Source organism: Ursus americanus, chromosome 5, assembly GCF_024610735.1.
Source record: "Ursus americanus isolate L20-20 chromosome 5, mUrsAme1.1.p, whole genome shotgun sequence".
Classification (NCBI taxonomy): Eukaryota; Metazoa; Chordata; class Mammalia; order Carnivora; family Ursidae; genus Ursus; species Ursus americanus.
Genome location: NC_142131.1, coordinates 33,229,774 through 33,245,736, shown reverse-complemented (window position 1 = coordinate 33,245,736; position 15,963 = coordinate 33,229,774). Strand labels below are relative to the sequence as shown.

The 15,963-nt window shown below is 36.1% G+C and overlaps 1 protein-coding gene across 3 annotated transcripts in view; it reads left to right on the top strand.

Moving 5' to 3' along the window:
* The window catches only part of TNPO1 (transportin 1), an 85,577-nt gene that overhangs the window by 49,493 nt on the left and 20,121 nt on the right, over window positions 1-15,963 (top strand). For all 3 annotated transcript variants that reach the window (XR_015724475.1, XM_045809771.2, XM_045809772.2), the window contains exons 7-11: window positions 3,063-3,144; window positions 6,131-6,253; window positions 8,155-8,273; window positions 12,474-12,534; window positions 13,053-13,221. Coding sequence is in view for 2 of the 3 variants with exons in the window: in XM_045809771.2 (XP_045665727.1) it covers window positions 3,063-3,144; window positions 6,131-6,253; window positions 8,155-8,273; window positions 12,474-12,534; window positions 13,053-13,221 (554 nt within the window). In the remaining variant the exon portion in view is untranslated. The remainder of the gene's footprint in view (window positions 1-3,062; window positions 3,145-6,130; window positions 6,254-8,154; window positions 8,274-12,473; window positions 12,535-13,052; window positions 13,222-15,963) is intronic.

Below are 15,963 nucleotides of genomic sequence, written 5' to 3'. Positions count from 1 at the left end.
TGACCGCTTCTTAGCAAGTAAAAGAAAAAAGAAAAGTACAAAAAACATATTCCTGGCAGTTGGTATACCATTGCTAGACGTAAAAGTTTTTTGTAATTTTAATACATTTTTGTAGCTGGTCATTTGTTTAAACTTAACTAGGTAGAGTTCAGTAATACAGAAATGTTTCTATTCAGTGAATGTTCATTATTACTCATTTCAGAATCTGTTCCACATACCACTAAACATTTTTCTTCATTTTAATGTATATTTGGGTAAATGTATCTGCTGTGTATTTTAGCAATACACTAAACTCCATCTTTATAGGATTTTATTCTGCATTATTTAATACCTTATTTATACAGCTTAACTGATAATTCCTATGTACTCTTAAAAAATGTTTTTCCATCTTAATAACTATTGAACTTTGAGACTATAGAATGAGGCAAAGGAATGTAGTTTTATCTATCACATGACAAAGCAATTGAAAAATTAGAGCCATTTTATTTTTTAAATCATACCAGAGGTACACAAAGTTGGGTTATGATTTTTAGCTCATGACGTTCTCATCATGGCCCACTTCCATTTTTGCTTTAGTTATTTTTAATAATCACTCAAATCTACCATCTAAAACAAAAGCTAAGGTCTTGATGACAACAACCCACATCTAATCCCAACTTCTTCCTTCCCTTGCATTGTTAAAAACAATTTTTTTTTAAAGATTTTATTTATTTGTCAGAGAGAGAGTACATGAGCCCACAAGCAGGGGGAGCAGTAGGCTCCCCCCTGAGCAGGGAGCCCGATGCAGGACTTGATCCCTGGGATCGTGACCTGAGCCGAAGGCAGACAGTTAACCAGCTGAGCCACCCAGGCGTCCCTAAAAAATAAATGTATTGCATATATATGTAAAATGCATGTCTGTATGTGTATATCTTTGTTTTTAACTTCATAAAAAATATGAATTTAATCCTTGGCGGCTTTTTAAAGTTAATATTACGTTTCTAAGATTCATCCATATTTTGTCATTATGGTTCATTTGTTTTGACTACTGTATACTGTTTGGCATGATGATTATACAATTTATTCATGTTTGTACTCCTCCCTCCCCTCCCCCCCGAGTTTGGGTGGCTTCCAGGTATTTGCTGTTGTGGATAGTGCTGCTGAAAGCATTTATTTGCTTGTCAGTGTTTGTCTATTTGCAAGAGTTTCTCCAGGAAGACGTAAAATCTTTGGGGAGTAATTTCTGGGACATAAGGCAAATAACAAGGAAAGAACACTGAAGTTTTCCAGGGTGGTTGCATCAGTTTATACTTTCTGTTAACAAAGCACAAGATTCTCTGAGTGCATAGCATTTAGTATTGTCATGTATTTTAATTTTTGCCAAATAGATATAAAATTGTTTTTCATTATGAATTTGATGGTTTTCCTGTCATTAGTCATGTTGAACATCTTGTCATAGGTTTATTGACTGTTCGTAGTACCTTTTTCTTTCATCTTTTTCTCTTGGGTTATCAGAAAAGGCAGACAGGACAAACGAAATAATTTCATGATGAGTACTGTGGAAAAATAATGAGAATAAGGAGTTACAATACAGGTATTACAATACAGATATTGTATATAGAATACAGTATAGAAGGTTTTCTGTAAAGGTAACATTTGTGCAGAGACCCTGAACAAAGTAAAGTTGCAGATCTTTGAAAGGTCAAGAAGAAGGACATATAAGACAGGGAACAGCAAGTATAAAGGTCCTAGAGTTAGGGACAAGCCTTTTACAGTGACAGAAGAAAAGTTAGGAGAGTAGGAGTAACCACATTATAGTGGAATGTCTAGGCCAGTAGTCCGCAAACTGACCCATGGGGCCAAATTCAGCCCATAACATGAGCTAAGAATGATTTTATACTTTAAAAGGTTGTGTTTGGGGGATGGGGGATGAGCTGCCACAGAGGTCTTATAATACTTACCATTTGATCTTTTGTAGGAAAAGTAGATTGTGTGGGTTTTTTTTTTTTTAAGATTTTATTTATTTATTTGACAGAGATAGAGACAGCTAGCAAGAGAGGGAACACAAGCAGGGGGAGTGGGAGAGGAAGAAACAGGCTTCCAGCGAAGAAGCCTGATGTGGGGCTCGATCCTGTAATGCTGGGATCACGCCCTGAGCCGAAGGCAGACGCTTAACGACTGAGCCACCCAGGCGCCCCAGATTGTGTGTTTTTGGAACAATCTGCACAAGGGTAGTAATGTGATGTTATTCATGTGTGTCTAAAAAGTTGTAGTGGGGTTTGGTATAGTGGAAGTCAGGAAACCAGTTGGAGCTGTTGGAGTAATCCTGATAGGAAATTATGGTTTGGACTAGGGAAGAAGTGATTGGCTTAGGGGTGTATTTTTAAAGGTAGTGCCATTAGGAATTGCTGTGGAGTTGAATTGGCTATGTCTGAACACAAAGACTATAGACTTTTCCTCATTTTTAGTTTTAAAAGGAATAAATAGCCATTATTTTAAAATCTGTAGGTATATAAAGTAAATTTCCATTATGCCTCCATTCATCTTCCCACTCTTCAGAGGTATCCACTATTAAAAATGTGCACGTGTCCTTTCCGACACTTTACACTTTAAGAGAAGTACTAATGTAATGCTCTAGAACCTGTGTTTTTCACTTAAATTATCATTCATGGGGGCGCCTGGGTGGCACAGCGGTTAAGCGTCTGCCTTCGGCTCAGGGCGTGATCCCGGCGTTCCGGGATCGAGCCCCACATCAGGCTCCTCCACTATGAGCCTGCTTCTTCCTCTCCCACTCCCCCTGCTTGTGTTCCCTCTCTCGCTGGCTGTCTCTATCTCTGTCAAATAAATAAATAAAATCTTTAAAAAAAAAATTATCATTCATATTCTGAGTTAAGTATACAAGGAAATTTAACTCATTCTTTTCACCGCGTGTGTGTATACACACATATATATATGTATGTACAAACACATTTATGGCTATACTTACACCATAATTGTTTTATGGAAGAATAGTTCTTCTCAGTCTTCTGTAACTAGAAGAAAGCTATAATGAGCATGTGTTAAATTTTAAATTTTGTTTCTAGGTCTCATGCTGTTGCATGTGTCAATCAGTTTATCATCAGTAGGACTCAAGCGCTGATGTTGCACATTGATTCTTTTATTGAGGTAAGATTTGTCTCTCCCCCTCCCTCTTTTGCTTTTGGGAAAGTTAGAAAATGTTAAAGTATTTGTGATAGTATTAAAATTGGATACAGTGATTTTTGTTAACTGAAAATAAAAGCATTTTTCCTCTATTAAACTGATTTTTTTACTTAACGGTGTAAACATTGATTATAGTTTGTGGGTTTTTAATATCTTAACTAGGAATTTTTTATTTGAATATACTATGCAAATTCCAAAGATAGATCTGAGTCTCCCAGTTCATTTGCAGTATTTGAAACATGAAACACTGGTGAGTCTGAGTAATCTTAATCCTAAATTTAAGATTAACTTAAACTTACTCTTTATTAAGAATCTGAAGCCATAGACTGGTAAAAGGCTGGTGCTTCATTTTACATTGGTTTCTGTCATGGAATTAGAGGTGTCAGGAAAAATTTGACTCTTAAATCTCAGCAAGCATTTCTGAAAGACCCTTTTACTTTTTTGATAAAAGCAGAAAGCCAAGCATAATTTTCTGGCCACGAACTCAAAGCAATAGAATTTGTTTTCAGAACTACTACCACTTGATAACAGCAGTTGTGAACAAGTTGTTAAAGTTCCTTAAGCACTTCACTTTTATTTTCATTAAATGAAAGTTAAATAGTCGTTTCCTTTCCAGCTGTTTTTTTTTTTTTTAAGATCAATTTATTTATTTTTAGAGAGTGAGCCTGGGTTGGGGGGAGGAAGAAAGAGAATCTCAAGCACTGAGCCCAACATGTGCTTGATCTCATACCCATGAGATGATGACCTGAGCCAAAATCAAGAGTTGAATGCTTAACTAACTGAGCCACCCAGGTGCCCCCCCCCCCTCCCGTTATTCTTTAAAATTTTAGAAGCCATCCTGCTAGTATTTTTGTTGGGGAATTAAAAGAAGGAAGGGGGAAATGGTGTAATAGCCATGAGGATCCTCTAGCCATTTAAAAGGTGAAACTAAAACATGAGTCTTCAATAGATATTTACTCAGTCACACTGTAAATCAGGCACTCTGCTTGGTGCTAGGGATACATAAATAAATTTTATGCCTCACAGTGTGTTCAGTCTACTTTGGTGTAGAGGGTAGTGGATGATATTAAAAGTCTGAAGTAAGACTGCCAGGGTTCAAACAAAGCTCAGCTCCACAGTTGCTAACCTTGGGCATGTTATTTAACTGATGGTTTCAGTTTCAGCATCTGTAAAATGAGGGCAATAATAGATCTACCTTGTTGGATCGTTATAAAGGTATTTGCCGTAACTAAATTGGAACAGTGCATGCTACAGAATAAGCAAGTCTCCATGTTAGCTACAGCTATTACTGTTTTTAGGAGTAGTAATTTTAAGAGTATTTCCTCTTAGTGTTTCATAGCTTAAATAGGGAACAGGGATAGATAGGCCAATGCCTTATACAGAAATATAATTCAGAATAAAAAATAAAATTTTCTCTGAAAACAAAAATTCCACAGGACCATACTCAGCAAGTGGAGCAAGAACATTACCCAACATTTTAAAATATTTCCGGCTGGTGTTAAATACCATGTTAACACTTTTTTGCTCCTTGATACCCTAAAAGATTCAACCAGTTCTCCATCCTCCAAGAGGAGTAAACCTCCAGAGGAGGTGCCTGGTACATAGTAGGCCTCGAAAACCATTTGTTAATAAGTGGGCCATTTATTTCTGTAATTATCATTGTTTTCATCCAGGGCAGATGTTTGCTGAGTGTGACAATACTGAATGAAAAGTGTGTTCGTTACTCATACGTGGCTAAAACATACCTTGACAAAGCCAGATATTTGTACTTAAGACATCATGAAATTCAATGAAGGACTGTATCAAGTGTATATAAAATAAATCTGATTAAAAAAGGAAGTACAGAGTTTGGAAAGCAAAAGATGCAGGGGCAGGACTTGTGGAAAGTGAAGTTTTTAAAATTTTACAACAGTACTTCACATGCTGTCACATTTGATATTTGAATTTCTCCATTGTCTTACCCCTTATAATAAAATTTCAGGTTCCGCAATTTGGAGATGTTTCTGTGATTTTTTGAGAAAAGATGGTGGGACACTTTGGATTTTACTTATTTTTTTAATGATCTTTTTACTACTTTTAAATAAGTGTGTGTGTGTGTGCAGATAAAGAAAAACTCAGGAGTGAGATGGGAAAAGGCTTACTGTTTTTTCTCCTCACATCTCCTCTTTGCAACCTCTACAAAAGTCAACTTGTTCTTCTAGCGGAGGTTTGTTGGTATAGTGGAGGAGTGTGGACTTAAAATTCCATGAAAACCATATTCAGATTCCCCCTGCCTAGCAAGTTAGGTAACTTCTAAACTCCTTTATCTGTGAAATTGAATAATAATGTCTTGAAGATTAACCAGTCTCTTTGTTTGTTCAGGCTTTTTTTTCCCCCTTCACTTTGGTGACAAACTTGTTAACAGCTGAAGATCAATGGCTACTTTTACCGTTTACTCAGTAGTTGACTTGGTCAACAACAGCAGTTTGGGGTTTAGTTTTTGGAAACTCAGCATCCATTTCCCCATTATTGATGCTTTTAAACACCTTGTACCTGTTAGTACCTTAAGAATCAGTACTGGTAGAAATCTCTTGACACACAATACTTTTGAAGGAAAATAAAATTGTATTGTAAAGATTATCATCTTCCGGGTGAGCTAGATGAATGCCCCATGTCCTAATGACATGGTTTTATTCTCAAAAACTAAAAATTACCTTAAAACACAACCATTCCTATTCTTTCCAAAAGAATGGCTTTAGATTATTTATCAAAATAATAGTTTTTGGCAGTTATTGTCCTATATTTAATTAATTGTTTTACAACAATATTGCAGGCCAGTTAATTTAGTCTTTATTTGTACCTTACCTTGGTTTCTTTAAATGTTACTAACTTATAGATGACTGTTTATTATGTATAAACCTTTCTAATATATTAGAATGCTTAACTAGAAAAAATGTTTCTCATGCAATAGAACCTCTTTGCATTGGCTGGTGATGAAGAACCAGAGGTACGGAAAAATGTGTGCCGGGCACTTGTGATGTTGCTTGAAGTTCGAATGGATCGCCTGCTTCCTCACATGCATAACATAGTTGAGGTAATACAGGTGACCTAAAGGTGCTCTCCTCCTTTTTCGCCCAAGAAAGATCTTGGGAACAAAATGTATAATGTTAAATTTAACACATTTGTTGGCAGTGAACTATGAAAAACAGTTCATGATTGTCTTGAAATTATAAGTTCTCTTTATGGTTACTTTTCTTTAGTGAGATTTAAGATGTTTATAGAGGAGGAAAGTTATTTAAAGGAGTAAATAGCTTTTAACAAGAATTACTAAGAAATATTTAAATTATTTGTGTTTGCTAGATATGTGTTAGGGTAAGTGATCACTAGAACCGTGGTAGATTAAGTGGCACATTCTTGTGTCATTGGGGTTTGGAATTAAAGTTAAGTGTTTGTTTTCCACCCATTACTGGTAAAGATGATCTGATACACTTTATGGTAAAAGTGAAATTTCTGAGTAGAAAATATGTAATTGTTATAGTTAGTTCCAGCAAACCATTTAGATTTTACAAGATTCTTTCAATCCCTGTACAATTAAAATAATTTTACTAGGAAATTCATGATCATAGGTTAACCATATTTAAAGAAAGTAATACATAATAACAAGAATAAAATTATTATTACAACAAAATAACTTGTTTGGGCAGTACTCAATCCTGCTAACAGCAAACTGTACCACCTAATTTTCGTAATATTACTGGATACAGTTGTAAATGAGTAGTATATAGCTTTCCAATTGTATTAAATAATACATTATTTAGATCCTCCTTTTCACCTCCAGAGATTTATATGGTGTGGAGAGGGAAGATCTTTTTTTAAAGGATGGGGGTCTAAGACGTGTTAGAAAAAGGCTAGCATCTGTAGTGTACAGCAACTCCTTTTCTAAAACATAAGGAAAGATAGTTGTAGAGGTAAAGATAAGTAACAGCATTAGATGGGAATAAGTGACATTTTCCGTGATGAACCTGTTCTCTCTGAAGTGCTTAGAAGAATCAATCCAGTTGGTTGAAGGTTTAGTGAAAGTTGGAGCTAACTGGAAAGTTAAAGTTATTTTATCATTTGCTGGGGCCGTGTCACAGGTGGGAAGCCTAATTTGTAATGCTACAGTTATTCAGCAGTACTCAGCATGGTAGTAGGACATGGTGTGGAATGTAGTAGGGGTTGGCCTATCACAACTCTTGTGTTGCCACATTTTGCCATGTGAGATGTTTCAGTCTGGAAGAGGATATGTACAAAGGCTTCATCCAACACTTGACCCCATTTCCAGGCCCAGGTACATTGGAAAATCATAATGAGTACCTCTGATTTATATTTATTTTGTTTTTGCGCATAAAGGTTTTTTAAAGAGGGATAGACACTGTGCCTTTGGATAAATTTCAGATCAGATGTTCCTAAAATTAAGAGTGAATTTGGCTTGGCACGTTGGAGACTGCAAATTATAGTTGCTCTAAGAAATGTCCCTACTTCCTTCCAAATATAAAAAATTAAGTTTTGTAATTGTATAATATGTATATATCACTTTACATGTGTGAAAATATATGCAAGAGACAGGTGGAGTAGTTATGTTATAAAAAAGATTTTTCATTTTTTAATGAAAGGTATAATGGAGTTTTTTATTTTCATGTTTCTAAGAAAACTGTTTAATTATTAATACATGTTTAAAATCTCAGTGGTTTCATAAAAGAAAACACACCTATAACAGAAGCAGATCATAGTTTGAACACTTTTCATTAGGCAGCATTCTAAAGCGGTGGTTCTTTAAGTTTGGCTGCATTTTAGAATTGAGTTGGAAACTTTCTTAAAAATCCAAAGCCAAGGTTGAGAATCACTGTAAAGTTCAAGGTGATAGCATAGGACCTTTAACTTGTTGGAAAAGGATTAGGTTTCTTTTAGTATTATGATTTAAACTGATTAATATTAATGCTGCTTTGTTTTAAGTACATGCTACAGAGGACGCAAGATCAAGATGAAAATGTGGCTTTAGAAGCCTGTGAATTCTGGCTCACTTTGGCTGAGCAACCCATATGCAAAGATGTACTCGTAAGGCATCTTCCCAAGTAAGTGTTCTTTCTTTTGAGTGCTACCTTGTTCTTAAATTTAACAGTGATCCCTTATTTTTACATTTTTATATTGCATTCTACCATCAGGGAATGAAGTTCTAAAGAAGTCAGACTTAATTTTACTTGGCATAACTGTAGGTTATAACTAAAGAGATTTTTTAGGAAGCAATTGTTTTTTGAGATTTTTTTTTATTGCAGATGGTTTATTCTAAATCATAGTCTTAATTTTGGATAATTCGTGGCACAGTTCTTTTTTTCTTTTTTCTTTTTTTTTTTTCTTTAATCATTTCAATTTGTAGACTCTGATGGGGTTTTTTCTCCTCAAAACTGGTTTTCTAGTAGTTGTGATGCCATCCAATTTTTGGTTAGCCTATTATTAAGCCTATTTTTAACTCAATGCTGTTAAATCAGGTTTTTAAAAAAATTTTTTTTCCAATTTCATTGAGATATAATTGACATAAAACATTGTATTGGTTTTAGGTGTACAACATAATGATTTGATACATATGTTAAAATCATTTCCTTTTAGAAGTAATGCTTACCTTGTCTTGAAAACAAAGTAATACAGCCTCATGGAAGAACATTAAAATGCGGACATTTTCAGGGGCACCCTGGTGGCTCAGTTGATCAGACAACTGCCTTTGGCTCAAGTCATGATCCTGGGACCCTGGAAATGAGCCCTGTGTCAGCCTCCCCGCTCAGCAGGGAGTCTGCTTCTCCGTCTCTCTCAGCCCCTCCCCCCACCACATGCATGCTCACTCACATTCTTTCTCAAATAAATTTTTTGGGGGATGCCTGAGTGGCTTAGTTGGTTAAGCATCTACTTTCGGCTCAGGTCACGATTGCAGGGTCCTGCGATCGAGCCCCACATTGGGCTCTGCTCAACGAGGAGATCTGCTTCTCCCTCTCCCTGCCGCTCTGTGATAGCTCTCTTGCTCTCTCTCAAATAAATAAAAATAAAATCTTCAAAAAAAATTCTCTTTTTATTAGGGCACCTACCTGGCTCAGTTGGTAGAACATGCGACTCTTGGTCTAAGGATCATGAGTTCAAGCCCCATGTTGGGCATAGAACTTAATTTTAAAAACAGAGGGGAAAAAATTCTCTTTTTTCATTGGCTACATGAAGCTTCAGGAGAAAGCTACTTAATAGACCTAAAAACAGTGATCTGCCATACAAGATTGGAATTCATCTGACACATGCCATATTGCTACATGGTTTCAGTTAATTCCAGTATCTCACTTGCCAACTTCATTTTCTTACCCAGCTTTGTCGGTCCCTTATTTCCTGCACATCTTTTCTTTCTTTCTTTCTTTCTCTGGCACAGATGACATTGATCCACAAATCAACTCTACTGACCACAAACCTCCAATTACCCTGCATCTTCCCTGCTCTGGACTAATAAACTATCTTTGCTGCTTATCTTACGCTGTTGGGAAAATTTCCACCACCAGGAAATTGATGGCTTTAGAAATCCATGGTTTTCAGTGTCAAGTGGACCCTTCATGCTGCCAGTTTTTCTTGTTCCAGATCACTTTTTATCTTTCATTCACTAGAGCAGCTATTCAAACCTTTATTGTTCATCTGAATTCTCTTCTTTCATTCTGAGCACTTCTGCTTTATAGGGAAGATAAGTGACCATCTTGCCCCAAAACTCAAGAATAGATTTTCATGTGAGTTGTCTTCTACCTAACCAGTATTTCAGTTGATGCTCTTGGATAGCATAATTTTGTCTTCAGGGACCTCACTCCATCAAATAGATAAATTCTGTCTTTGAACTTTCTCCCTCTTCATTTTACATAACTTTGTAATTTTCTTCATCTTAAAAAGAATAGACAGGGCTCACTGCTTTACTTCTTTTCTTTACCTCATGTTAACTGCAAGTTTTATAGTCCGCCATCTGTCCTCACTATTTCCCCCAGATTACTGACAGAGGTGGTAAATGATTTAATTGTTGATGATTGAAATGGATCTGACTCTGCTGCAAAATGCCTGTAGCTTATAAAATAGGGCTTTATTTATTATAAATTTGATATAGTTATGTTATATTAGCTATACTGTTAAATTACTATTAATTTCAATGTGAAAGTGTGGCTGTCCCACATTTTTTATATCTATCTAAGGAATTTTAAATCCCACTGCTTTTCCCTATTTACTATTCCTTTAGTTAAGATGGTAGAGTTGTACTAAGAACTGGTTTTGCACATATTTATTTAATTGACATTAAAGGGTTTAACTCTTTGAAGTAAGGCCTCTACAAAGGCCTAACACATGAATGTAGAGAGTGAGAGTTTCTTATATCTGGTGTGGGGAAAGAAAATTATTTTTGGAGTCAGGCCAAACTGGTTTTGAATTCTGACTCTCCCATTTACTTAAAATTAACGACCTTGTGGAAATAATGTAACCTCTGAGCCTTGGTTGACTCATCTGTAAAATGGAGAATGTTAATACCTTTCTCACTGAGTTGTAAGGTAAGTGCTTATTAACAAGCCCACAGCTGGTAGTCATGAGTATGAATTTCTTTTGGCTGTTCACATTTCCCAAGGCACCCAGAACAATTAAAGGTAGAGTTCAGAAGCAGGGAACTGTGGACTTTTTCTTTTTTTTTTAAGATTTTGTTTATTTATTTATTTTGAGAGAAAGAGAATGTGCCAGCAGGGGGTGGGGGGTCGGGGGGTGGGTGCAGATGCATGGGAGAGAAAGAATCCCAAGCAGACTCACCGTTGAGTGCTGAGGCTGGACGTCTAGCTGGGGCTTGATCTGCTGACTCTGAGATGATGACATGAGCCTAAATCAAGAGTTGAATGCTAACTGACTGAGCCCCCCAGGTGCCACTAAAAACTGGACTTTCTAAATGTTTCCCAAGTTTTCTCAAAACCTTTTATCCTCAGTAGACTCTTAAGCGTGTGATGGGCCAGTGAGAAAGGAAATCATCAAAACTTAAGGAAACAGTCAAAGCTTAAAATTCTCAAAGCTACAAAAGGAACTGTAGTTAGTATTTTGACCTTTTCTTAGGTGTTCTGGTAAATTTTTTTTTCCCAACTATTACAGGATACCTGGGATTCTATGTTTACAGATATCTTGGTTCTGTTTTAATGATTATATTAATGCTTCAGATTAGACATGATATCCTGATTTAAGCATTTTCTTATTGGAAATTTAAGTTCTTGATTTCTTAAGAAACTAAAATTTCCTAACTTTATTGAAGGCTAAAATAACCTTATTGGTAGAGCTGTTTTTTACATTTTTGCATTATTTCTTTTGAATAAATTACTTTAGACTTAATATATTTTACATTTTATTTTTATTTTTTAAAGATTTTATTTATTTATTCGACAGAGATAGAGACAGCCAGCGAGAGAGGGAACACAAGCAGGGGGAGTGGGAGAGGAAGAAGCAGGCTCATAGCGGAGGAGCCTGATGTGGGGCTTGATCCCATAACGCCGGGATCACGCCCTGAGCCGAAGGCAGACGCTTAACCGCTGTGCCACCCAGGCGCCCCTATTTTACATTTTAAACACTGTCGTCTCTTTTATTAAAAGGAGTACAAATACTGAATGTAGGCTAATTGTAAAAATGTCACACTATTTAGAAATAAAGTAAATGATTAATTTTACCCCTTTTTAGCCTATTCGGTTCCCTCTCCAAAAATATCAGTGTCTTTTGTATCTCCTTCCTAGATAGTCTATTTATACAAGTAATTACATGGGTAATCTCATTATTTTTAACTCCATTGGAAGCGTGCTAAATGTGTTTTACGTGGTTTTCATTTTTAACTTTATTTTTAACCAAGCCCTAAATGACAGACATTTAGATTGTTTCCAGTTTTGTTACTTCATCAAGAAACTTAAGTTTAAAAATTGGGAGTGTTTTGTAAAGATGTTCAGGATAAATTCGTAGGGGAGAAATTACTAAATTTTGTGTTACTAGTTCTGTGTCTAACCACTATTGACAAGCTACCTTATGTTTTAAGATTCCATCCAGTAGATCCCATGCATGAGTATGTACAGGGCTTGGGAGATATGTATTAGGAATACTCATCATTTGAGAAGGACAGACATCACAGAATATGCTCTAAAACCAGATTAGCAGTGGTGGTTGTCTCTTCGGTATTTCTAGTATATGTAAGGTCAATAAGACTTCTTAATAATTCGTACGCTATTTTTAGATCTTTGTTTCATAAATTTATTTCTTTATAGATTGATTCCTGTATTAGTGAATGGCATGAAGTACTCAGATATAGATATTATCCTACTTAAGGTAAGGAAACTGTTTTCTGATGAATAGGCAAGGTTGTTTTTTATTGACTTTAGAGAATCTTTGAATTTGACTAATAGCATATTTATTTAAAATAGACCCTGTGTAAGTATGTTTCTTCTTATGTGTTATATAGTACAGAGTTCAAAGATAGAAGCCAGCAGTGAATTTTGGTGGTAATGTACTCTAACTTCATTGGAACCAGATGGTGACACTGGTAGAGTTAGCATAAATTTCCTGTTGATTTAAGGTACTCTGGATTATACCAGCTGATGGGAGACAGTGTAATGCAGTTAAAAGGCCCTGAACCTAAGATGTGTTATATGATAGTTTTTTTCCTCCCCTCAGTAAAGAATTATTTTCTGCAGACGGGAGTGGTTTTTAATAAAGAGGTATACTTCAAAACCATGTACATGGCATCATCTCTCAATATTCTGATTCTTTTATTCATGAACCTATTATTAGCTTATAATGATATTTGAATATCATCAACATTTTTCTTTAAAAAAAAAACAAAACAGGGTGATGTTGAAGAAGATGAAACAATTCCTGATAGTGAACAGGATATAAGGCCCCGTTTTCATCGGTCGAGGACAGTGGCTCAGCAGCATGATGAAGATGGAATTGAAGAGGAAGATGATGACGACGATGAAATTGATGATGATGATACAATTTCTGACTGGAATCTAAGTAAGTCAAAAGGAAAAATACAGTTACCTGCTTTGGTAGCAACTTTATTGAGAACAATTCATATATTGTACAATGCCCTCATGGAAGAGTACAATTCAGTGGTTTTTCATATACTCTCAGAGTTATGCAACCATCACCACAGTAAATTTCGGAGCGTTTTCATCACCCCAAGAAGAAACCCTGTTCTTATTAGCGGTCACTCCCCATTTTCTTCCAGTCCCCCAGCCCAAAGCACCTACCAGTCTCTCTGCTTTCTCTCCGGATCTGCCTGTTCTGGACATTGCCTATAAATGGAGTCATACAATCTGTGGTCCTTCATGACTGTTCTTTCACTTAGCATGTTTTCAGTATTTGTCCATGTTCTGGTATGTGTCAATACTTCATCTCTTTATAATGTGGGAAAATAATCCATTGTATGGATATACCACATGTTATTCATTCATCAGTTGATGGACATTTTATTTCTCCCCTTTAGCTGTTGTAATGATGCAATGAACATTTATGTAAAGTTTGTGTGGGGATGTATGTTTCACTTCTTTTGGAGATACAGGAGTGCGATTACTGGTCATCTGATAACTCTTCGTTTAACCTTTTGAGGAACTACTAGGCTATTTTCCAAAGTGGCCCCACCATTTACTTTCTTACCATCATTGTCTTTAGGGTTCCAGTTTCTCCATATGCTTGCCAACTTTTGTTACCCTTTATATTATGGCCATTTCAGTAGATGTGATATCTTATTGTGGTTTCGGTTTGCGTTTCCTGGTGTACGTGTTCTTATATCTAATGTTCATTCTATTTCTTAAAGACTTCTTACCTCAAACTGCCATTTCTCAAAAGGCTGTACATTTGACATTATGAAATAGAAACATTGGCTGCAAGCTTTTCCTGTTTTCTTAACATAAACTTATTTTTCATGATAATTTGCATGAGTGTTAGTTGATCATCAAGGATCAATCTAAAATAGGATAAATTGTTTTGTCGTACTCAAACTTACAAAAGAAGTGTTTTCAGATCTCTTCTTAGTTTTCAGCCTTGGCTGCAAATCCGTATCATCTGTTGAACTGGCATTCTGGGCTACAGTCGAATGAGATGAGGGACCGAGACACCTGTGTTTTGTTCTTGTTGGTGTGCTGCTTTTTAAAGCTTCACTGTTCTAATTCAGGATTTCTCAAACTCAGCGCTGTTGCCGTTTTGCCACATAATTTTTTGTTGTGGTGGCTGTCATGTACATTGTAGGACGTTGAGCAGCACCCAGCACACACAGATGTGACAACCAGCAGTGTCTCCAGACATTGCCCATTGTCCCCTGGGAAACAAAATTGCCCCTAGTTAAGAACCACTGCTGGCAATTCAGTGTTGCGATTTGTAGTAATTGATGAAGCAGGGAAAGACATGAATCATCAGCCCAGACTGTAATTCACTTGGTTAAATAATGTTAATTCTTCTTGCCCATATAGTTTCCTGTAACAGTTCTTAGAGTGCCCAGTATGCCCAAGCACTAAGGCAAAGACTTGGAATGCATATCCCATTTAATCTTTACAACAGCCTTAGGTTGGTAAGGAAACTGCAGAAAGAGAAATCTACCTGAAGTTGGTTAATTAACATGGCTAGTACTAATGGCACACTTAATTTTGGAACCCAAATCTCCCACAGCAAGAGAGCCCAAGGTCTAAACTGCTATCATATTGCAGTAGCCCCTGTTATCTGCAGGGGGATATGTTCTAAGATACCACCCCCCTCACCCCGTGGGTGCCTAAAATCACAGATAGTACCAAACACTGTAAGTACTGTTTCTTCTAACACATACATACCTATGATAAAGTTTAATGTATAAATTAGGTACCATGAGAGATTAACAATAATAATTAATGATAAAGTAGAGCAATTATAACAATATACCATAATAAACATTATGTGATGTCTCTCAGAATTTCTTACTGTGCTGCATTTACCCTTCTTGTGATGATATGGGATGATAAAATGTCTACATGATGAGATGGGGGTGTGACTGAAATAGGCATTATGATGTAGTGTTAGACTACTCTTAACCTTCTGATGATACATCAGAAGGAAGAGCATCTGCTTCCAGATTGCGCTTAACCGAAGGTAACCGAAACCATGGAAAGCAAAACTGCACAGTGGGGGGCTACTACACCTCCTCGTAGTATATCCCTACTTTTAGGCTGGAGGCAGGATGGATGAAGATTATAATATAGGTAACTTTACAAAAGCAATAATGTATATTGAATTGGGGGAGGGAACTACTTCCTCTTAACATCCCACCCATTTTTATATCCTTCCAGAAGTTTTTCTATGCACATGCCAAAAAATGTGTGTGTGTGTGTGTGTTATATATGTATGTATGTATCTATCTATATATATATATAGATAAGGGGTTTTGTGGTTTTGTTTTGGTGTGTGTTTTTTGTTTTGTTTTTTTTTTTTTTGAAGAGGTTGACTTCCCAGCAGTGAAATGAGATTAAATGTACTCTTGTTTCTTTTCCATTTATGGTATAACTAACTCATTCTGTATCAGTACATAAGGATTTCTTTGTCTTTCATGGTAGCATAGTACTCATTTGTATGGCTCTACCATAGAGTATAACTAAGACCCTTACTGATGAGTAAGGTCTTACTTCTAGCCAATTTAACAGCCTTTTTTGTAAAAGGATTTTAATATTGTTTAATGATTTGTGGTAAAGTATTTAGTATGCCTAATCCCACTGGGGCAAATTTTTTATA